This window comes from Gymnogyps californianus, chromosome 20 (genome assembly GCF_018139145.2).
Source record: "Gymnogyps californianus isolate 813 chromosome 20, ASM1813914v2, whole genome shotgun sequence".
NCBI lineage: Eukaryota > Metazoa > Chordata > Aves > Accipitriformes > Cathartidae > Gymnogyps > Gymnogyps californianus.
The window spans coordinates 8,398,350-8,423,474 of NC_059490.1; the positions used below are offsets into that span (position 1 = coordinate 8,398,350).

The window sequence follows — 25,125 nt, forward strand, 5'->3', positions numbered from 1 at the left end:
AACAACTTTTCCTGGTACAGGGTTTGGAATATATCATCATAAATTTGTGTCAGGGAAAGCTGGATGTGTGCTCAGCACATCCAACCGGAGGTCTCCCCTAATGCCAAATCAAACTGGCCTAGACATGGACTGTTTCACCACACTGCTTGTGGGAAGCTGATTCATTACCAGAAACAGTGTAGTGCTCCTGGTATTTCACACAGTAGATTTGAGGCAAATGTAATACCCAGCAGTCCTGTTTTTAAAGATATCTACTTGATGAACAGGAGGAGTTTACCTGCAGTTTGTACATATATTTTAGAGTCATATTCTTCAGATTAAAATGTCTGGGTCTAGCTCTTAGTATCCTAAGATATTTTATGTTTTTATTTCCTAATTTTTGATCTACCTCCTACCAAAAAAACCCCAAACTTGACTCTTTCTTCCCTTGTCTACAGCTGTAGAAAGATTCCTGTTTTGCTGGCCTACATAGTTCCCCTTAAACTCCCATCTATTAATCAAGCAAAGGAAAGACCAGCAGCTGTAAGTACATCTCTTAGGCTTCACTGCAAAGACATGCAAGTTTTAAACATACTATTTCTGGTGATAATGGGAAGACTCTCTAAAAAGAGCAGAAGAACTTATGGTCACTCTTCTGGAATGTCCCAAAACAGAAGTCTATGTTAACCATTGCTCAACAGCTCAAAACTAGCAAAGCTGAAAAATGCCATTCCCTGTATTTGGCATAGCAAGCAGTAACACCAGTACTGTTTATGCAAAACACGCCTGTTTGTATTCTCACAGACCTTAAAGGTACGCATTCATCAAAAACTATTATAGATAGGCAAAGATCTAAACACACCCACCATGTTTTCACTGACATTATCATTGTGAAAGTGTAACATTTTCTAAGGGTATTTCTACTTTTTCAAAGTAATAGCAAAAATTTTTGCTTTCTAGAGCACTTCTACCATGATTGTTTTCCCATTTTTGCTTTGTGCTTTCTGAATAGTTCCATAATATATAATAAACTAAGCATGACATAAAGGGATGTCATTTACAACCCAAATGCATGTGCATAACAATTTTCTTTTGAAAACAGTATGTAAACTGCAGAGCAGTGATCGTTTTAGATATTCTACTGCTGCCATTAAGTCATCCGTGAGCAACTCAGCTTTAGTAACATGTCAGTATATAATTATTGCGTGTGTGTGTGTCATCCCACTTTGGCAGCTATGAAGTAAAGAGTTTGTTGTCTAGCAAGTTTCTCTCTGCTCCCTAATTTCAGATGTAGCAAACCCTGTAAGGCTGCAGTACTCCGGCACTGTACTTATCTGTGCTTTCCAACAGCTGAGCAAACCGGATGACTGAAGAAGGGCGGTTTTGTGTTTTTAGGATAGTTTTGAGCTTGAATATAGTTTTACTCATTTGGCAGATTAGCCTTTTTGGATGTTGTCGCAGCGTCAGCAGGCCACTACTTTGAACTTCATTCGTACAATTCTGAGGCACCTTGTCTATACCGAAATGCAAGTTTTGTAAGCAGGGTAAGTTCTCCGGGAGCTTCTGTGGGTGGTTCGTGTAGGTGTGATGCTTTTGTAGAGAGTGAAATCTTCAAGAGACAAAGACTAAACCTATCTTTCAACTGGAGAATGCTTTTCTGTTGTGCTTGTTTCTGGTTTTGTAATTTATAAATCTGTCTTTCTCCTGAGCCATGCCACGCTGACTCCTTGGGCATTCAGAAGTGAAGAAAGATAGACCTAATTTCGCTCATATTTGTCAGCCTGATGCACTGTTACACTTCCTAATTTCTGTGCCAAGGGGATCCAAAATATACTATCATACAAGCTAAACTTAAATAATACATTCATCTTTCACTGGAAGTTTCAGTTACTGTAGTGACTGTGGAATAGTCTGACTGTGAAAATACCTAGCCTAGTAGAATAGTTTTCATTCCAACTCAGTAACATTTCTTATTTTTATTTAATTCAGAGATAGGCAGGTAAATAATCTTAAAGTATTTTCCTCAGGGAAAAACATTGCTTTTCAGAGTCTTTTAAAATTTCTGTTAGGAAGAGCCTTCATAGCAAAGAACAAATTTCTCACCAAGAAGAAAATTACTTTTTGATAGCACCTGATGTCTACTAATGCCCCTCAAAAGTTTAAAAATCTTACAGAAAGATGAAACTCTATCAAGTGTAACTTTCTGCTGATAGGATTCATATACCATAAATAATGCACAAAAGTCAAAATGAAGTTTTATCATCTTTCCCCTTGGGGAGGGCATTTCTTTTTTATGAGCTAGTAAGAATTAGATTGTAGGTGCTGGAAAGCGTCATGGTCTGTGCTGTGGGTGTTTGAAGGATCCCGTGAATGAAACAGCTATTGGTAGTCACTTCCTCTCCTCTGCCCCTAAGGAAGAAGATAAGACCTTTGTCCCATGATATCACAGCTGAGTGTTTCTTTTATTTGTAGGATTCTCTCTTTAGCCACTTTGTTTATACTGTTATTGAGCTATAGAGATATAGATATATATGATTTTTGTTGTTCTCAGATAAGCATGAGGTGAGTCTGTGATAGTGTGTAAAGTGCCACTTACTGTAGGAGTGGCAGAGTCCCCTTCACCACTACAGATAAATGCCCTTTTCTTATCCCCAACACATTGGAGGTGAGATACTAAGTCCTCAATGTCCTCAGAATCCCCTTCAAAGTAATTCTTAATACTATAAATCAATGTAGTATTTTAGTCTCACTGCCCACTTCAAATAAGCCACTTCTCTGGTGGCCTGTAAGTAACAATTAACTAGATAATGGGAGCAGAAAATAGTTACAACAAAAGAAGACACTCCATATCAGGTTATGTAAGCTACACTACTTATGATTTGACATTCTTCAGACTGTTGCACTGTTTTTCTCTATATGTCATAGATTACAGAAAATGATAGTGCACTGGAAGATGATGATGAAAGCCCTAGCTTAGTTTTCATCTAAGCATGCAATTAATCGTGATTAAAAATGAGAAACAGACGCTACCTCAGCACTGTAGCAAGGTACTTCTACTATTCTGCCTGCAGTTGTTTACTTGTGCAGACTCTGAGATCTCATTTAAAATAGTCTTTGTAGTTGAGACTACACGGTCAAATCTCCCATGTGCTTTTGAAAGCTGTAGTCCATGTATACAAAAGCGAATCCTTCCTCTATTTCCTTCCCAAATTGCTTCCTTAATCAGTAGTCCTTCATCATCCAATACAACTTCAATGCTATCTCTGACTATTTTCACCTCTCCTAAATGATGTAGCCTGCTCTCAAGTCATTGCTAAAATCTCTGTGGTGAAAACTGGCTGCAGATGGGGCTTTGACTTGCTCCCCCTGCAGATGGCCCACGCAGAAACGTGTTGCCATATCTGAGCAGCTCCAGCATTGCTCACAAATGAGAGGCTCTTCCCTGTGTCCATTGTGTGCTTTAGAGATTTTAACCTTGGTCTTTATTTCACCAGCTCTTCCTACCACTCTCTCTGACCCCTCCAACTTCACACACCTACCAGCTGTGCCCCTCTCAACTTGGCAACTCATTTTGCTGACACACTTTTTGACCTATTAGTCTGTTTCCAACTATTCTCTTCCTTTAAAGTCACTTCTTTTGTGAAGCTATTTAATGTCCATCTCCATCTTATTCTAGTCCCCTTATTTGATTTATGTCAAGTATCACATTTGCCTCTTCCTCTGGATAAGAAATGTCTTTGCTCATAAACTGCTGTGTATTCTTAAAGTACTTGGTAAGAAGTAAATAGCAGAATTATTTATGAACTAAGCAAGACAACCGTCATTTGGTTTAGCTGTGTTAAGATTAAATGTTTATCAGTGTATTCACTGATGCAACATGTATCTGAAGACTACATGAACTGCATTTTCAAAGGCATAGACAAAACCCTTTTTCCTACCTTGAATATGTAATATCCAAGTTCAGTTCTTTTGTGCATTTACTGCAGTGAAAGCTATGGTGTACTTTGTATGTAAGTGTACTAAGTAAATCATATTTGCCCTTTATAAATTATTTCTATGAAAGTGGTGATATAAATTCTTAGGAAATGCATCCAAACTAGGCATAATTCTGAGTTTCACTAGTGTGAACACGTCTACCAATGGTAGAAAACACAATAAAAATCTATTTTCATGCCTTTTTTTTAAGCCAACGTTTTCAAGGTAAGGAGTACTTTCCAATATTTCAGATTTCTGTTCCATTTAGTGACAAAAAATTACAGCTGCACTTAACATGTGTTTGGGCCCTGTAAATTCTCAGTTCTCTGTACTTGGGATTGAAAATTTCCCATACTTAAACATTTGCTGTTTATGCATTAATAGATTTTCATTCAAATATCAATGTATTTGATATGCCTGTCTCCCCTCTCATACCAGGTGTCATGTCTTTTCAAATATGCTTCACAATCTGCTTTCTATATCTTGATATTTCCATAATGAAGAAATTCTAGTGCTAAGGCACACTGACAACACTGTGACAGGAGTAGAAAGTTTGTGTGTACATTTGTCACATTAAGGAAAGTGGAGGTAGGAGAGGAAAAATGTGTAGTTCATTTTGTTCAAACTTGCAGGCAAGTGATTTTTACCATTTGTCCTTTGGTATGGAGGGCACTCCTCTGATTTCCTTGGGAATGGGTCCATGACCTCTTAAACTTACTATTTTTACATTCAGTGAATTTTAAAGTATCCTAAATTCACCTTCTCACTTTCAAATTATTCTTGGTGATTTAAAATGATGCCCTTGAGTGTTATATTCAGAAATAGGAAGATAGTTATTCATTATTACTTACAGAATTCATGTTGTGGGTGTTTATAAGCAGATAATATGTGTTAAGATCCTTTTCTGTCATGTGGTGGTGATCGTTCCCATCCAGTAATGACTTTTTTTTTTCCCCCTGAAGAAATGTTGAGAAATGTCACCAGGACACAAAAGTCCTTGATGTTATCCATGTGATTGTTTAGCTGAGCTCAGCCTGGGCATTGCATTCAGAGTCTGTCTGTTGCTTCTGCTATTCTAATGCAGTGAAAAGTTTCAGGGCTTTTTCTGTGTTCGCTACCCTTCATGTCTGGAACCTTCCTTCACACATTGTATCTGTTGCACAGATCTTCCTGGAATTTACCACTTTTCTGAAGTTATCTTGGATAAGAGCAGACTACTTAGATTAACTATAAATATGCACAAACTTTAGGGCTACTTATAAAAGTCATTGTGCTCTTTTTGTTTCTCCAAATAACATATACTGTCATTGTGATTGATAGACTCCCTTCAGTATAATTTAGGCGCACGCTTGAATTTATGGTTCTCCTGGATTTATGGTATCACTTTTAATGGCACTTTTCTTAAAATGTAATTTAATCAGTCATGAATATAACCCTCCAGCCTTGACACATAAAATGGCGTGTATGTGCTTAATAACTGAAAAATGAAAAACTTTGAAAAAATATCAAGATTTGTGTGCTTACATGTGAAGAGACTAAATAGGCAATTTGGCCACTATACTTTCTTCAAATGAACAGGAGTTAAGTAACTGTAAATCTATCTACTGCAGAAACATGATTAAAGATAACAACGAAATTATTCCACTAATGGGCAAGAAAACAAATCCGTCTGGTATTCCACCTTCAAACCAGCAAGAGAAAAAGCCAACTGAAAGCACTCCCACAAAGAAAAGGTAGGATTCTAGCTAAAACTCCCTGTTTTATCTCTTTTAGTAGATATTTGCACTGAAATACCACTAACATCTTTATTCACACTGCATATATGAATGAGAGAGACCTGATGAACACAAGGTGCCTTCAAAAAACATACGCTTATGCTGTTTAGAAGTGGAAGAGTATCCTGGTTAGGTAGACATATGACGTGTTTACCCTAATGGGACAAATATTTAACCCCTATCCTAGAGACATCAGACTCATGCACCAGTCTTTTAAGTTTGTGTCTTATATCAGCTGGGCCTTCTGCATCCACTCTATATACCTGTATAAGCTTACAAGAATGTGGTCTAATGATGGTCACTGTTTCAATAGGAGAAGGTAGAATGATCTCTTTTTTTAAAGAGATCCCGTGGCAGGTTTTATGTAAGAGATGCTGGCATGAAAAAAGGGAGCATTTCAAATTTAGCCTCACATGGGAATGTGACAGATTATGGAGAGGCAGAGGTGAATTAAAAAATGAGGGCTGGGACAGCAAGAGGTTTGAAAAATCCTATCACAGACAGAAACCTCACTCTATTTTTCATTATTCTGATTAACAAGACTTCATTATTGTATTTTATAAAATATTCACTTTCATCCATAATTTATGCTGGAGAATTAATAAAAGGATTAAGGGTTTGTATTTAATATGAATGGGGAAATATAAGCAGTAATTCATCCCTGATACTATGCTATTGAAGTCAACTAGGTTACTGTAGAGTGAGGATGAATTTTCATTCATAAACTTTTCTGTGGCTAATTACTAGCTATTATGGCAATTTTTGAAACTCTGAAGGCCTAGGCAATTGCGGCTGTTTGACATTTATAATTCTTAATAATCATAGGAATCACTTTCCACAGAAATGTTGTCATTAGTTATTTGAGACCCACTGCCTGGGTGGCCCAATTTGTCTTTCTGTCATTAAATTAAAAAAGAGAAGCTCTTTGATTGCATAAGGGGGAGATAAGGTGTCTGAACAGCTCACAATACACCCAGCACTTCAAAAAGGGACAATTCCATGGAAGACTGTGTAGTTATAACAAATACTGGCAAACACTTCCCCTCAATTACTTAAGCTCATATCTCGCATTCAGTTTTGTGGCATCAGTAACAGTAACCTGGGGGGTTTTCCCACCTCTCAACCAAGAGCTCAAGGTGTGGCCAACAACATTCCTGTAATATAAGGAATGAAGATCACGTGAATTTTAATGCAGAGGTTTAACGTGTTCTATTAATTATATGTTTCTATGCTGCTGTACTTCTGTTGCTTCAAAATGCTTCCTTCTGCTGTACCACTAAGCAGCTAGTGCGCTTCCATGGGTGGCATTTCTCCCTTGACAAAATGTATTGGCAATATGCACTTTCTCAAAAGATAATGACTTCCCCTTCTTGAAGGTCCTGGTATTTGAGTGGACTAACAGTGTATAATTAAGTACAGGAAAACCGACAGGCAGGCTGGGAGGAGTGCTGCCGACATTGTCAGAGCCTGATTATGTTTGTGGGCAGTGTTCCTGAGAGTGTGCACCATGGCCACGTAAGCACTTGGGTATGTGTCGGCAACTGTCCACCTCCTCTGCATGGTGGCTTTTGGGTTTTTTTTTCCCCCATGGTATCCCCAGATAACCCACATGCCAGGATAAGTTAGGTATATCAGCGTCCAAAACAGGATCCACTTCATAGCTGCTGTACGTCTATTGGATGCCAGAATCTTCAGCATGAACACGCTGTTGGGAGAGCAGGAGCTGCTCTCAGCGACATCAGCCTGTAGTGCACCGTCCCCTCCTGGTGCTGAGCCAAGGGCAGGTGAGATGGTCCAGCAAAGCCTAGGGCTTGGCCCTTCTGGCTTTATGGAGGTTCACTGCAGCCTCCAACAGATGTTTGCCTGTTGGGACAGCTCCTGCACTTCATGGTCAGGGAATGCACAAAAGCAGGATGAACCCATGTTTTTCCACTCCTTAGTCTCTCTGCCAAGTCCAGACCTCAGTGAAACAACAGTGATTTACAGCAGCTGGCGTAAGCGATGGCTCTGGTCCTGTTTCTGTCTAGGTTTTTCCTGTACTCTGAAGAGCACCCCCTGCATAGGTAATTTCAGGGACACAGTCCTGCTAACCAAAAGTGGCATTTTACTTGCTGCCTGCTTAGAATACATTCACAGGCACACCTCAAATACTAAAAGGTCACGTAAGTTTAAACAACTACACACAGTGAATTAACACTTGGATCACCAAGCCATTGGAAAATGAGATGAACAAGGGCCGTTACATCATGCTGGTTTTAGCAGATATCAACAGGTTCTTCAGTAGTATCCTAATAATATAATGCATTTTAGCATCAGTATGTGTACTTGAATTCAACAGGATTCTTTGGGGAAGATGCAGTTAAAAAAAGGAAGAAATACTCAATGGGCTAAACCATAAATATTAGATGAATTGGAAACATTTTCCAGGTGACTACTGGAACATTTTAGAAATGTAAGACGGTTTCTGAACAATGGGGCATGTGGGAGTTGCTACATCCACCACTGAAACTCCTCTGTCTTTGGTGAAATGTAGCAATGTTTTAATGAGATCTAGTAATACCAAGCCATTGATTTTGCCTCTCAACTCTGCAGGCTTTTAAAGGGTGAAATATTCCTATTCTTCTCATGTCCCCTTTTCTGTGTTGTTTCAAATTTCATTTCTTTTCCCTACAAATAATTTATAGGGAAAAGAAGTAGTTAAATGTCATGCACTGACTGGCAAGATTACACATTCAGTCCTGGATGGTGGAAATGCCTGATGTCATTCAACATGTGACCTTTCAAACTTTCTGACTTAATGATTATCACTGCTGATGGGTTTGAAATGATCCATCCTGATGGCTCCTGGCTGGAGAAATAGGGACTAGAATGCAGTGGATTAAAAAGCATATGCATGTGTGTGTGTGCATACATGTATGGCTGTTCAATAAATGTCTGGTGTTGCATTCAGCTATTTGCACAGAAGTCGGGTGCAAGGCTGTTTTAGGCTGCTGGGTAACTGCTTAGACATGTCAGGATCTGATGCCATGTGTCCTAAAAATATCTTGGGATCTTTTGCCCATCTGCTGGCATGAAAGTGTTGGGCACGGTGTTGGAGGTTGGGATCCCCCCCAGGGGAAAGTAGATAAGCCTCTGTTCCAGTGTTCTATTAGGTATAATGCCAGAAAATATAAATTATCAACCTTGTCCTAGGTATGTACGTGTAGTGCTTTGCTTATTTTATGGTTGAGCTTGCTTTTTTACTAATATTTTTTAAATGCACTGTGTTCAACAGTTCACACTTTTTTCTGGAGATTGATGGTTTTGAAAGCAATGCAACTCCAAATAACACGTCTCCCCCTGTGTTTTCAAAACCAATGGATTCAAATATTCGTCCATGGTAAGTTCTAGATGCATATGCAATAGTCATACTGCAAATATATCTATTTTCTTTTCAGCAGCTACTCCTTATTTCTCCTTAGACTTCAGAGCTAAAATTTCACATGGCTTTTCTTAGCTTTTGGTCACTTCAAAGACAGAACTCCATTGGAGGTCAGTTGTTGCTAGATGACTTATCTTTGAGTTTATCTACTGCTGTCATTTACACTGAATAAATCAGGCCTCAAATTTGAATGAATTTAAAATCAGTACAGTCTTTTTTTTATCTTAGCCTCTTATTTATGATATGTTAGGACAAACTCCACACATCCATTTGTGTACTTTCTACAGTGTGAAGACCACAGCTTAATTTAGCAAACCCTATTCCCAGCTGTGTGCTGACATCCTCTTTCTATTGCTCATTAACAATCAAACAACATGAAGATGCTGAGTCTGAAATACTTAAAGGCAGCCATTTATGCTGAATGAATAGAGAAAAATTATGACTGGGAAGAATGTACTTAATTTTTAAAAATGTGTGGGGTACTAACAGCCAATAATTTTGAATAAGGGAAATATGCATCAAATCTAGCATAAGCCTAGAATGGCCAAATGTTTTTGTGTCTGATGGATGCCTGGGCAGCTTTTTGGAATTAGCTGACAGTCTTATTTTGGTTTCAGAGGAGAGGTATCCAAATTTCTCCCTCTCTTTTGGGGACTGACCTGCACAAGACACACATGTGCTTTGTCACCAGATTCCTCATGGTTTTCTGCAGAGAAGTGATAGACTGAATAAGAATTGACTCTGCGCTACCAGCTTTATTTCAAAGGGAAGGGAATATCTGCAGAGCAATGCTGAATCCTTGCATTACTGAATCCTTACATTACTGTCCATACATCTGTTTTGTCAATAACTAATAGTTCAGGCTCCCTAAGTTATTAACCTGAGGTAGTTCATGAAATCTGAACCTTATAGAAAACAAAAATACAAGTAAGAAAAATTATAATAAATTAATTTTTAAGTAAGATCTCCTTTTAAGAATGTCTGGAAATTATGTACAGCAATTACAAAATACCAATGCCATTGAAATCCTTTAAATTTATTACCTAAATATGTATTTAGGGCCCAGTCCTCAATTTCTTTTAGCTGAAGCTTCCATTCAAGTCAGCTGCAAAATGCTCTTGAGTTGCCTGCAGTGTACTGTGTAGTAAATCTTTAGGTAAATCACTTTCATTGTGTGCTTGCAACCCATGCACTGTTACTGATTTAGCACTTGTTTTGTGGCAGATGACAAATTAAGCATGTGAAAAGGAAGAATGTAAGCTTCAAGCATTCAGGATGATGCATAAAAAGCAGTGATCATTTAAAAAAAAAAGAAAACTTCCCACAGTTTCAGGTTCTGTAATGAAATAACAGTAAAACACAAAACAAGTTGCTTTCCTAATGATTTTTTAAATATAATAAAATCCTGTGGGCCTCTTCATTTTTACCACTCACTTTAAAATTCACGGGGGAGAAAAAAATGATAGAATTAAAAAGCACAATGTCAGATTAGACTAATTTCAGCTCTACTGTAGATACTGCTTCCTAGTATTGACTGATTCTTCATGCAATTTGCCAAAATGTCTTCCAATATCTTCCTGACTTAGCACTTATGCTTTTCTGTTTTCTATAGTGCATCTGGAAATGGGGAAGATATGGATTCCCCACAGTCTCTTCAGGATGATGCGACTGAATATAGCCCTAACGTAGACAGTTGTTGGTGAGTGGAGACATGAAGTATTTCTTAGTACATTTTCAATGGATTAAGTCTATGATAGGGTAGATATTACCTATTTTGCTTGCCATGTTTTAGAAATAAGGTCATATGTGTGCATGCATTTCTGATTCTTCGATAATTAAATTTTGAAATAAACAACTCTAACCTCTGCTTTTCTCAAATCTCATATTTAGTGTGAGGATTCTTCATACATAATGTTTGTTTCCTCGATGACAACACAGGACCTAAACGCCATGCACAACTAGGCATGAGCTAGGAGTATTTCTGACTGGGGGGAAAATATTAAATCATTCTTATTCCAGAATAATATATGATCAGGAAAGTTGTGTAAGAAGATGCGAGGTTAAAAATTATCTTCTGCTGTGAGTGGGATGGGTGCAGCTGGAGTGCAGCATCAGGTAACTTCAGGCACTGAACTCAGTGAGTTGTGGACAGATCAGAGAAGCAGAGAAGTATTTCTTAGCCTTTGTTTTAGAAGAATGAATAAAGTGGAAAAAAATGCAAAACAAAATATTTGAAAAATGTACATTTTTGTTATAAAAACCCTCTCAATAGCCACTTATCTGCAAATAAGCAATCTGCAGAAACATTCTGAGATCCATGCCAAGATATATATGGAAGCAGGTCAAGTATATGTAGTCTGGGGCAAGTAATTGTATTTTTTTCTTCTTATGTAGAAAAAAAAAATAAAACACAGTAAATTGAATCAGCAATTTCATTATTATTTCTTATAATTCAGTGCTAACATATCACAAGGACCCGAGCAGAGTAGTGCCCGGAAGAAGCTGAAAAGATACATATTTCGGGCAGTATCTGAGGGAAATATAGAAGAATTGCAACGTCTGCTCGCAGAGCTGAAGGAACGATCAAACGCGTGTACAAACATGACTGTGCCAGGTGAGCTCTGGAGTTACCTGAAGGAAGATTGTTAGCTCTTCTGGCAGCATATGTGCAGTCTATCACTGGGAAATATCTCTGTGCAGCAGCTACTTGCCTGTGGATTTGCAGTCACTTGTTTGCAATGTATGTCACATTTCCTATTTCTAAATGAAAGATTAAGGTATTCGATCAGCCACGTCCTTGCTGCCTCCGAGGCAACACTGGAGAGTGTTTGTCTCCTACTTATGATACACGGAGGGTCTAGCTGCACTGTATTCCCATAGCAATACCTAAGCTAGTCTTCTGCAGCACAAGATTCAAAGCTGATGTCTCTATCCAAACCGCAGTCAAATTGCAGTATAGACAGGGCTCATGATGTGTGCAGCATGGCAGAACGGGCAGAGAAGTTAGGAAAGAGTTCTGGGTCTGTCTGGAGTTACCATGGCAGTGGGATGTCCAAAAGAAAAACCAAGTGCATTGGCTACATTGTTAATTAGTACCACATCTCTGAATGCATCATCTCACCAAGTATACATAGCTCAAATACGAAGTGAATAAGGTGCAGTAATTGCTTGGCAAATAATTTATGTTCCTTATATATATCTGTCAGGTTCCACCCCTAATAAACAAAAGATTAGAATTATTTTCCATCCACTCTAATAAATAATGATGATCTAATCTCAAAATTCACTCTTGTAGATTATCTGATGAAAAAATTCACAGCTTCAGATACTGGCAAAACTTGTCTGATGAAAGCTCTGCTGAACATCAACGAAAACACAAATGAGATAGTGAATATGCTACTATCTTTTGCTGAAGAAAATGGTATTTTGGAGAGATTTATCAATGCAGCATACACAGAAGAGGCATATAAAGGTATTGCCATTTGATACGAATTTCAGGTATATGGTTAAATATACCATCCATAAAAGTAATGTTTTCTTCAAGCATTCTAATGATGGTTTAAAGTCCTAAAACACTTTTATTCATTATCACTAGTGCTATCCATTGTGAAACATCATTAATGTTTCATAATGTGCTTAAGAGATTTAACGCTAAATACCTGTGTCTGTTCTTTCAGGCCAGACAGCTCTAAATATTGCCATTGAAAGAAGACAATATGAAATAACTCAGAGCCTTATAGAAAAAGGAGCTGATGTCAATGCTCACACCCAGGGTGTTTTCTTTAATCCCAAACATAAGCATGAAGGCTTTTATTTTGGTAAGTGGAAATGCGATCTCTCTGGAAAAGTTAGGAAGGAATATCCAAACAATTAAGACAGTATGGAAGACAGGTAAGTGTGAAGCATTACTGTAGCTAAACCTAGATTAGGAAACACATCACAAGATACAAAAATGGCATAGTACCTTTTGTAAAAGTAACTTGCCAGAGTGCAAGGTATTATAAACACTCAGAAATAATTGTAAAACATTTACAAAAAAATTGTAAATGCGGAATGGCAAATAAAATGTAACATTTGATTTTGAAGATTTTCTCCAAATAATGTTTTCATGCAAATTAAGCTTTTATAAAACAAGAGCTAAATTCAATACAATCAATATGTAAATGTGCTTTCATATATTAAGACGCTTAACACAGTCACTCTTTTATAATATGATTTGAATGCTTGTAATAACATGAACACATGTTACATTTTATAATTTTGTAGGTGAAACTGCACTGGCGTTAGCTGCATGTACCAATCAACCAGACATAATTCAACTGTTAATGGACAATACCAGGACTAATATTACTTCTCAGGATTCCAGAGGAAACAATATCCTCCATGCATTAGTTACTGTGGCAGAGGACTTCAAAACCCAGAATGACTTTGTAATCAGAATGTATGATATGATTTTGTTGAAAAGTAAAGACAGAAATTTGGAAACAACAAAGAATAAGGAGGGTTTGACACCACTACAATTAGCTGCAAAAACTGGGAAATTAGAGGTGGGTAATATTTCAGTGGCATCTAAGAGAAATTAAGTATGGAGAAAGAGTCAAGGCCAGCTATGTACTCAGATGTTAGTCCTCTGGCATGTAGTGTTCCATGCTGGTTATGCTGTACTATGTATCAGTAGTATTTGAGGAGCTAATTTTGTTCAAAATACAAGCAAATATTTCTATTGCAATGTTGCTTCTACCCTTCAAGGTTTCCTTCTAACAACCCCTCTCTGTACAAAATACACATGCTGTTTAAAAACAGCCTTGCAAACCCTTCTGTTGTACAGAGACTCAGAAATTCTGCATTTATTACAATACTACACTTATACAGTCTTTGAATAATTTCAGAAAACTCACTAGAACTGCTCTGTTATGCTGCTGTAGAATTTGGCTCTCAAATCAACTGTATTGTGGTAAAGAATTGACAATGGGATAATTTAGAAAGTAACTGGTTAAGTTAAAGGAAGATATAAATGTGAACGCATGGAAAACTGTGCTTTCATCCTTTAGAAAAATGTCTCTGAAAGAAAATCCAGAGGCATTAAAAATACTGCATTTATTTCCTGGAGGTGTGTCATCTCTAACACCGCTTACTGAATAAAAGAATTACAAACACATTGAATTGTACTACTGTAGAAAATGTGATAGTTAAAAGGCAGGGGTTTTGGCGAGTATGTATGTGTGCTTTCTCCTTTCCCATGAAGAACACATCTGCTTACAAATGATTCTGTTAATGTTTTAGATTCTGAAATACATCCTGAGCAGAGAGATAAGAGATAAGCCAAACAGAAGCCTGTCAAGAAAATTCACAGACTGGGCTTATGGTCCTGTTCAGTCTTCTCTTTATGATCTGACAGAATTAGATACCACCGCAGACAATTCAGTATTGGAAATTATTGTCTATAATACAAATATTGGTGTAAGTTACCTATTTCTAAAATATGTATATATATTTTCTAGCAGTACACTCATTTCAGATGTGTTAGCCTATACATTTGACTGAATCACTTGTGAAAGAGTAAACAGTAATTTTTGGTTCTCAGTTTTGTATCAGGAGCAAGATGAATTTTATAAGTCTGTAGATTGTCAACTGTTAGTGTATATGCATTCAGCTCCTGAAACACGGGCTAGGCATTTTGGGAGTGTTTTTTCTACATTTGAAGCATCAATTTGCCTTGCATAGGAACATAAATATGGCCCAGCTGGTCAGACGAAAGCTAGTGTCTTGTCTCCACGGAGTGGCACTAGCAGCTGCCTAAGATAGTGCATGAGGGCAAGCAAACAGAAATACCTTATGAGAATACTCTGCCTAAAGTTATAAACTTTACTTAACAGGCATGTATTTTAGGCATTTAGGAATGTTAGCTTTTCAAAGCCAGAATTCTACATTTGCTAAATGCAAATACTGCCATAAAACTTCCATAGGAAGCAAGATCAGCAGAAGTTCACATTACAGTTTTAGCTCAGTCATAATTTCCCAGAGTATGGCAAATTATCCCCACATGAGTCAGAGTTGTCCCATTGTATCTTGTCAGGTTAGGGTCTTACATGTATCTTTGAGTGTAGATGTGTCTCTAGATCAGCAAGGACAGATAATGAAATACACAAAATACATGCCTGATATTATCTCAGTTTCCTTACAGGTGGCAAGTTCAAGTCTTAATTGTTTTTTTTTTTTTTGCTACAGAATCGTCATGAAATGCTGACTTTGGAGCCTCTGAATTCACTCCTGCGAATGAAATGGAAGAAGTTTGCACAACACATGTTTTTTATGTCATGTTGTTTTTATTTTCTATACAATATAATGCTAACATTAGTTTCCTACCACAGACCTAATGAAAATGAAGTGAGTACAGCAACTTAATCTCAGCAAATTTTACTGCTTTAAAATGTAATAGTATTTCCTGAATTGTACTTAAAATGCTAAACCAAAAACAGATATCAGAATATCTGGCTGTAGTGAGACCAGGTTCTCCCACATCAGGTCTTCGTATCTGGAAGAAAGAGCAGCAGTAATAGAGAAGACTTGCATTTTGTGAAAGGGACCCAAAATACAAATACATAATACAAAGACAGGTGGTTAAATTTCTAAAAGTGTGGGGAGAGTTTTTTGTTTTTCTTTTAAGAAGGAAACTTCTGGCGTTTCAAATATACATGTTAGGGGGGCAATTCTGTAAATCCACCATGAAGAAAATGTTCAGTGAAAGGGAAGAAATTGGGTACCCGGAGAGCTACATACGTGAGGCTTCCTGTTACTTTGCCTTTTACCCTTCAGGTATGGAACTCAGTCTTTCATTTTGGACCTGTCTTACAGGCTCCACCTTATCCACTAGCTCTAACACGTGGTGTGGGATGGCTGCAGTTATCAGGACAGGTGATGGTTATGTTAGGAGCAATATTTCTAGCCATAAAAGAGGTAAGACTTTTTAATAACAAATGCATAACAAAATAGGTAAAGAGCTTCTCTGGGTTTATGAATACGCTGATGATGATATTGGCAATGCGTTTGGAATATCTTTGATATGTGTAATTTCTAAAAGTCTTTGGACATCACTTACTCAGAAGAACCCTGGTTATATATTTTAATATAACTGTATTGCTCTGTGAAACAAATATGAGGGTTTTTTCCTTTCAAATTCTCAAGACAGATTTGATATTTATATGACATTGATGTCGTCAAATTACTGGCTTTAAGGACACTGTTGAATTAGAACTTGTAATGGAAAAAACCAGGGTATAATTTTTGCCATATACTGTAAATAATTAAACCCAGTAACTAACTGTTAAATTATGCCAGAGATGACAGAAATTTGAACTTTGAAGTTACAGCCCTATAAAAAGATTTTTAATTCTAGAAGTTATCATGTCTTATCAGTAGACAGATTTTTTTTTTAGAACACCAACTTCAATTAAATTATTTTGAAAAATCAGTTTTGAGGCCTGCTTTCTCTTACTACCATTTCTGTATTTTATATATCTGTCTACATAGAGTGTAGCCATCTTTCTGCTTAGGCCCTCAGACCTGCAGTCAATTCTCTCTGATGCGTGGTTCCACTTTGCGTTGTAAGTCTGTCATGCATATATTTTATACTATATATAAAATGCTTATCTATCTCATGGTCGCAGAGAATGTACTCCTGTAGCAGATGCTCACTTTTTCTCTAGATTATCAGGTTTTAGAGGGATAGATGTAATCTTACATGCAGCTTTTCTGTAACACACACACTAATGGTTGCACGGGTCAGTAACAATACTGGGGGTTGATGTGTACAGACTGGATTTTTTTCCAAAGTACAGTACTGTCTTTAGCTTCTCCTGATGCTGTATCTCTTTAGAGCTGTGTATAGGGAAATGTGTTTAAGAAGCCTGGTTAATAAGCCAGATATAGTTTCACACTCCTTTTGACGCCTTCAGGAAGGAAAAATAGCATAAAGCTAGTTCAGCTGGCTCATGGGAGTATCCCATCAGCTGGTGTAGAGAAAGCCCAGATGATTCCCTCTCATTTCTAGCATATGATTGTAGGATCAATAAAAAGAGAGGTGGCTTAACTCTACCTTTCTTCCTCCTCCTTCGGCCACACTGATATCAATCTTGTGCTGCTGAGAATCTGGTCTACATCCTATCACAGCACATCACACCTTCTCCTAGCGTCTTCCTTGTTCATGGAAAATCTGTAATGATTCTAACAATTCATTAAGCTAAAGCGTGAATTAAATGGCTTCAAAGATACTATTAAGAATTCTTAATATCTTTGTCAGCAAAATCTGCATTGACCGGCTGTTTGGGGAGAATAGTTCACTTAAAGTAAGCTTTAATAAATATAATCCTAATATGTTAATTTACTTACACTACCTGTACTCATCTATTTTATTTTTAAACTATAATGGTAATGTTCATAGGGGAGGATAGAATGCAGTATGAAACTAGAACTGAAGCATAAGAAGCAAAGTCTTGTTTTCGTAGTTTTCCATTATGTTATTGGTTTTGTGCTAGTAATTTCCCTTTTACATACATGTGTTTGTTTTTTAACAGTTTTATACAAGCTTTGCTTGTGATCTTCTCTGTCTTTTTGTACTTGTTTTCCTACAAAGAACACCTCGTGTGTCTTGTTTTGGCAATGGCCCTAGGATGGGCTAATATGCTCTATTTCACCAGAGGTTTCCAGTCCATGGGCATTTACAGTGTTATGATTCAAAAGGCAAGTTTGTTTTCTTTTGTTTTGCCTGCCTTGTTATGATGCTTACTTGTTATGATACAATCCTAATCAAGCATATTTAGCAATTTAGATGTATTTTATAGTTCATATTGAAATTTCTTATTTTCAGTTTATGTATTATTTCAGCAGAATACACCCTATAACTTCAATGGCAGAAACTAGTTTATATCTTAAAATTAACATTTTATTATATTAAATATGCAAGTAACTTGTGTTTTTTTCAGCTAATGTAGTTCTGCTATTTAATTTCATCATATGCTGTAATGCCTATATTGTACAGAGTTAGTGACCCTTGGACAACACACCAAGCTCTCAGTCATGAGATGAAAAATCAGACCTAACTCTTCTTTGGGTTTCTCACTGAGACTACAACCAGTTTGCGTAATGAAAGCAATCTGATACTGTAGTGTATACCACACCTGTATCCCTGCAGAATTCATAAGCATAAAACTAGTTCTCAATTTTCATTTCTGATATATATTTAATTTTTAGGTCATCCTGCAAGATGTGATAAAATTTTTAGTTGTCTATATTGTGTTTTTGCTGGGATTTGGCGTAGGTAAGTATTACTAGAGAAAAGCACTGATGCTCTGTGTGAGTACAAATTTTAGCATTATTATGAATAAGAACACTATTGTCATGATGAGAGCTCATGTTGGGGTTTCTTCTGGATATTAAAAAGACAAGTTTAGAGATTTAAACTGTCTAGAGACTATCTGAACAGATAAGTAATTTGGCTCTTTCTCAATTGCCTGCAATTTCATTTGGACGTGGGCTCTTTCTGCTTCCTGGTAATCTGTCATGTAGCTGCTGCTGCGTATGTTGCTGGGCAGCTCTAGCTCTTTATTACGCAGTGCATTTTGAATTCTTTAGGATAAAATGCCATGTAGACATAAAGCATTATTGTGACTGAAATTTTCTCATGCTTTCTTCTCAGCTCTTGCTGCATTGATTGAAACTTGCCAAGATGGCAGTGAATGCCATTCCAACAGCAGTCTGGGACCTGTTCTGATGGATCTTTTTAAGCTCACCCTAGGACTGGGTGATCTGGAGATCCAGCAAAATTCAAAGTATCCTGTCCTATTTCTTCTGCTCCTCATAACTTATGTTGTGTTGACTTTTGTTCTTCTTTTGAACATGCTGATTGCATTAATGGGAGAAACAGTGGAAGATATTTCTAAAGAGAGTGAGCACATCTGGAAACTCCAGGTTTGTTTGTGAGTTAGTTTGCTTAGTGTGAGGTATAGATGCATTGGCTAAAATCTTTTGAGCTGCACCTATGGTAACTTATCATGCTGACAGAACAGGTTTCGTATTAAAGATAATCCCCATTTGTATATGTGTACAAATAATGGAAATAAGTAGTTTTAGTATTAGGGTATTGCAATAACTTCAGAATTAACAACTATTCTAAAGGTAATCTCATGGCTCGGATTTTCAACCTCATGTACTGTCACATACCTTTATGACTTTCATTCCCCTTGATGTGTCACCAGGAAGGCGTGATGTTATCTGCCCAGAAATCTGTAACACAGCATGCTCTGCTATTCCGTCCCTTGAGTTTGAGCAATGCATGAGTTCATTCCAATTTCTCATACCTTATCCAAGCCTGGTCTTTTACCAAGGCTAGACCACTCTGTGTCCCAAGCTGTCATCGAGAACACAGTCATAATTAGGATTGGAGTTGCTTTCTGTGGTGGGCAGCATCCCACTACAGGTTATATATATCCCTGTGGGAGGGTGTTGCATGAAGGTGTGTTAGCATTAAAACCTAAATACTGAGTTTAGAGTGAGATTTCTTGATTCTTCTCTGAGTATGCCTTCTGCAGCAGAGCTAACTAGAGAAAGCTGTGAACTCCCTATTTGCCCATGCCAAATTATAAGTGGCATGCCATATTATTTGCTATTGTTGGAATCAGTGTTCATTATGGATGGCGGATGGAGGCGTGACATGTTATAATGAAACATGGAGCCTGCAAACTGTATATGCTATGAAATCAGACAATTTTGAATATAGTTAACCATGCTCATGTTACTATTTATTGTTAATAGAGAGCCAGAACTATTTTGGAATTTGAAAAATTCTTACCAAAACGTTTGAGGAAAAAATTCCAACTGGGAGAACGGTGTAAAGTGGCTGAAAATGACACCAGGGTGTGTTTAAGGTAAAGCAAAGCTAGAATACTGTGCTACCAATTCTGCTCTGTATGTTTCTTCAAGGTTATTTCTCCTCAAAAGCCTCTTTAAAATATTTCTACATCTCTACAAATTATATTAGGTGTACAAAAATCCAATTTGTTTTTTTTTCTTGTGACCAACTGTTTAAGAAAAGGGAAAATGTATAGGGTTTTTATGTAGACAATTTTTTGGTAAGAAAACAGATTTTCAGCTTCATATGTTTTTAATGGACAAGTATCAAGTCCGCTTGCAGTAAATGTTGCTTTGTCATAATCTCCTTTGAATGTTAGCTTAAAAGTAATTATATTTAAAATGATTGCCATATTAAAGAATATATTACTATGCTGTTTTATGAAAAATACTTAAATATTTAAGGTGAGTTTCAAGACTGTACTCATAATGTGGGAAATTATAAAGGAGTCTTAGTATTATTCTCATCTTCATATAGTATATAACACTGCAAAAGACATTCAGCCTTTTAGTACTAGCAAAGCAGGTGCTGATGGTAAAGTATGACAATCCCAAGAAGGGATAAAGAAGTAAAAGGGGAAGCACAGCTATATAGCTGGGAGATAATGCATGCTAATAACATAACTTATATACACTATAAACAGGATTAATGAAGTGAAATGGACCGAGTGGAAAACACATGTTTCATTTATTAATGAAGATCCAGGGCCGACAGGTACTGCAGAATTTTACGACACCATATTTGTGAAATCGTTTTTTTTCTTAGAAATGCTTTGATATAGTTTTATACCTTTAAAAACACAAACTCTCATAATCTAGATATTCAACCACACTTTACTGCTGGGGAAACTCATGGCTAATATGGTAGGGGTGTTAAATTATTTTTAAAGACTTGGAGAGAAGGTTGGTTACAAACTCTCATTATTTACACCTTGGCACCAAAACATGGTGGTTTTACCTTTTCTTTCTTTTTCTCTAAGCAGTTATGCCTGATCTAAGTTTTACATTCTATTATGGCATCTGAATGGTATAAGGCCAGACAACCTTTTAATAGACAGAAAATATTATTTTGAAAAAGTTGTCATAAAGTACATTTACTCCTTAAATAGTTACATATAGCATTGCAAAATTTGGCAAGAAATCAGACTGATTCTACCTAACAATACTATAGTCTGCTGTTTTTCACCCTAGAACATTCATGTTTATGTTTTGCGATATATATTGGATGACAAATTGCCCCTTGTGAATGTTGACCAGGAAATTCAAGATACCCATCTGCTGACAGTGTTGGAAGTGTAACAGAGAAATGACCTAACTTTGAGGTGTCAGATGTCCTTCTGGCAGCAGGCGTCAGAGTTTACGACAGGGGCATATGAGGATCTGGGAGACTCGTTCTGAAGTTTGTTCTTGAGTCAATTAGCATTTATATTGCTTAGCAGAATGAGCTCAGGAATAATGAAAAGGGGCAGACAGAAAAATTTCTGTATAAGATATGGTAGTAAACTGACAACTTGCTGTTTAAATAAATGCATGGTTTTTAACAAAAAAAAGATGTGCAAAACTTTGATCTTGCATATACAGTTTCTACCATATCCTGTTTTGTTTATAATGCATTTTTTTGCAGATCCAAGCAAAGTTCAAGATAATTCAAGAACTAATAGCAAAACCACCCTGAATACATTTGAAGAAATGGATGATTTGCCTGAAACTTCTGTTTAGTTGTGCCGTATTTGATATGTGGTCGTTCTGAAGGTTAAAAGCATCAGCAGTTGATGCTGAAAGCTTTGTTGATATTTTGGACAGCTGGAACCAGCTGGAACACAAACTTTCAGTGACATGGTCTGATGACTTTAACTCATTTAATCAGGGCAGCTAAGCTAAAATAAGATGGACTATTTCACTGGTTCAGTTTTGAGCCTCTTGACAACCGTTGCTGTCCAAGTTTGTGTGACACTATTCAAACTTGGCTCTAGACTTTTTACTGGATGAAAAGGTCAAATGTGAGATATTTCTTCCTTTTGTGGAAAATTCAGATCATCGTGATCCCAATCTGCTGTCTTTTGGAATCTCTAACTAATAAGAAACATTTTGTACGCTGAAAAAAGTTAAGTTCTTGTTGTGGAGAAAAGAAAGGCATTTCAATTCTAAAGACTACTAAATGAAGTATGTTATTCTGAAATAACAACGTTCTGGATACATTTGAAGCTTTTGTATTGACTCTCAGTGTTATTGGAGGCTTGATCCAGCAAGTTGGAGAAAGCCTCTTCAGGTCTCATTAGCTTTGCCTGATCTGTTTTCCTGTATGTAATCCCTAGGGTATAATGTGGTGTTTACTGCTTTTTATTTATTACTATGTATATATGCCTTCCCATCAAATAATAGGGCAGAAACATAATTCATGATGGTGAATATTTCTGAGTTTGTTCCAGTCACAAGGTCTTCGCTTTTCCTACTCAGCTTTTCCCTGCTGTTGCATCTTGCTGCATAAAAAAAAAAGTTATTACATCTGAAGTTCTTTGAGTTTAAAAGTAAATTAATTTCTATATTCAACCACTTCAGGAAAATAAGAAGTCAGTATTTCTTCCCAAAATTAACAAAATAAGGTAAATGCAATTGCAGACTTTTAAAGCTTTTTTTTTTCCATCCAGAGAACTATGTAATGCATTTCTGTAGCACTTTTTATTTCACTACCTGTGATTACCTAGTACTATGAATTATCTTTTTAGTTTTCTTTTTATGTGTGTATGTATAAAAAGAAATATTTGTTCTATGTACTTTTAAATTTCAATTAATACATTATGTGTCTTCAGTGTCATGGGTTTTCATCATATGTATTCATTTGGTGCCTGTTTTAAAGGTGCTATTTAGGAAAGACTCAGGTGAATTCTGTTCTGTTTGGATGATAATATGCATTGCATTGGATTCTTACAGCTAAGCCTGCTGTGGGCAAAACGATCCAAAAGACTTTCTTAACACAGAAGAGAGCGTGAGGGAACTCTCCAGCGGGAAGGATAGTGCAAAGCTGTTTGCAGGGATGGTGAACATGGTTCTCGCTACCCAACTGGTCTTCTATAGACGCCGTATCCTGTGTTTCCTCCCACAAATGGCCTGGATGGATGGGATCAAACTGAAATCTTCAGTTACGTTTTTACAGGGCATAGGAATTTGAGGGGAAGGACATTTATGTGTATCAATAGACCAATGTAATATCTGAGCATTGTTTGGCCTTCTCAGTAGGATATGTGAGTATGAGACGAAAAATTCCTGTGGTCTTGGAATCTTTCATCTTTGCTGGTTAATTTTGCATTGAAACTGCCAACAAAGAATATTGCCCTAGGACTATGCAGTTCTGTTTGGATTCTTTTGAGTGCCAGTTTTTGTACAAAAAAAAAAATACCTCTTCACATATACTCAGGAATCAGAATAAACTAGCCTGCGCTGTACTCCCTGTTGCTATGGGTAGACTTGTCACTGAAAACAAGTTCAGATATCTCTGTGCTGTACTGAGGTCACGCTGTAGGTGTAGCCATAGAACAGGGGAGGCACCAAAAAAAAAATGTAAGGAATGTGCTGTGCCAATGTCCAGGTACAAAACTGTACGATAAAACTGAGGAAGAAGCCGGAGGGTTGTTTCTAAAAGTTCTCCGCTGAGAAAATACCCTCCTTTTGTGGCCACAGAGCCCTGCCAGATCACACATACTGTCTCCTATCTCAAGGCTTTTATCAAGAACACTATGAATAATGACTAAAGCAGATAATTCTGTACTTTTTATACAATGTTTATTTAAATTAAAGAAATAAAACTTGTAATTCAATAAACATTCTGTCCTGTGTTTTTATTTTATTGCCATAGGTGTTACACAAAGCAAGGGGAAAAGGATTTTGGCTTAGTAGTAAATAAGGAAGACATCACTTTTCAAAAGATACAATTTGGGAGTTATCTAGACAATGAATCTTTCAGTAAATAGCTAATTATTGTATCCTTATGCAAAGTTCTTAATGTTTCCTCTATCCCCAATTATTGTCAAATATGTTAAAAACAACTTTAGAAAATCAATTAAATCCCCTTTTTCTTCTCTTTTTGCAGCTACTAAGACAGACTTTCTCTCTACAAGTACAGAACAAGTCAGTCTCAGAATTCTGAGGTCTTCCCATATGGAATTCTTCTTAATTTCCATTCTGAAATACTCAGGTATGGTTTGTGCATTGCTCTTCGTCAAAACCTGAGTAATTACCTAATCTTGCCTTCTTCATTGAAAACTTTTGGGGTACAACAGTTGATTAAAATTTTATTTGGAAAAATGTTATAAGCAGTAGGTGGATACACTTAGAAAGTTTTAAAGCTATAAACTTCTCTTGTCTCCATTGCAATAGAAACTTTCTTCAAAAGTTTCCATGGGATAAGCACATCTTTCCTGAATTTGAGTATTGCTCCAGTATGTTTCTGACTACTAGATACTTTCTAAATTCAAACTCTTTGTCTTTAAATTAATGTTAAATCAGAAACAGCTTCAATTAATCTTGTAATACTTTAAATTTAAAAGCTTTACATTTCATTTTAGTGTATTTTTCTCAGAAATCATATGGTTTTAGCTTATTTTCTATCTTCGTAAGTATAAAAAGAAAAACAGAACAAACCCTAAGGCTTCCACTTCAGCGCAGTAGGGGTTAGTCACAAATGCAGATAATATAAAAGAATTTTAATATACATACCCTCACTCTGTTTCTCTCTCCCTAGCTTTTCCTTTGTCTCTTATTTTGTATGTTTTTCCGAGGAATTCGTTTCAAGGATCACCTCATTTTAAAAAGTGTTGGTTATTGGAGGTTTGGCGTTATAAAGTAGAAATGCTGTAATTTTTTAATATAATGTAGTTTCATGGATGAGCATCTTTCTATATGATGCTGGATATGAGTTTTATAGCCACTAACCCATTTGTGGTACATTGTTTAACCATTTTATATAGTGTGAACTAACAAACGTCATAAAAATATTTATTCTTTGCATCTATAGTAATGTATTAGAACAAGTAAACAATCATAATTAGCATTATGACAGTATGTTTCATCTTA

The 25,125-nt window shown here is 36.7% G+C and overlaps 1 protein-coding gene across 1 annotated transcript; it reads left to right on the forward strand.

Annotated features, from left to right (window-relative positions):
• Positions 1-1,490: 1,490 nt before the first annotated feature.
• On the forward strand, positions 1,491-21,794 carry TRPV3 (transient receptor potential cation channel subfamily V member 3). Its single transcript, XM_050908828.1, has 18 exons — positions 1,491-1,523; positions 5,565-5,687; positions 9,004-9,108; positions 10,763-10,849; positions 11,607-11,764; positions 12,446-12,622; positions 12,828-12,968; positions 13,417-13,697; positions 14,434-14,610; positions 15,379-15,537; positions 16,006-16,107; positions 16,681-16,754; positions 17,724-17,889; positions 18,400-18,466; positions 18,845-19,116; positions 19,960-20,072; positions 20,700-20,770; positions 21,680-21,794. Exons 2-18 carry the CDS (start codon positions 5,569-5,571, stop codon positions 21,772-21,774), a joined length of 2,364 nt encoding a protein of 787 aa, XP_050764785.1. The 5' UTR covers positions 1,491-1,523; positions 5,565-5,568; the 3' UTR covers positions 21,775-21,794.
• Positions 21,795-25,125: the final 3,331 nt, after the last annotated feature.

Coding starts and splice junctions, on each gene's coding strand:
- TRPV3 (XM_050908828.1), top strand. CDS start 5,569: ATGATTAAAGATAACAACGAAATTATTCCACTAATGGGCAAGAAAACA. Junction 11,765..12,445: donor TACAAACATGACTGTGCCAG/GTGAGCTCTGGA, acceptor TCACTCTTGTAG/ATTATCTGATGAAAAAATTC. Junction 20,771..21,679: donor TGAAGATCCAGGGCCGACAG/GTACTGCAGAAT, acceptor ATTTTTTTGCAG/ATCCAAGCAAAGTTCAAGAT.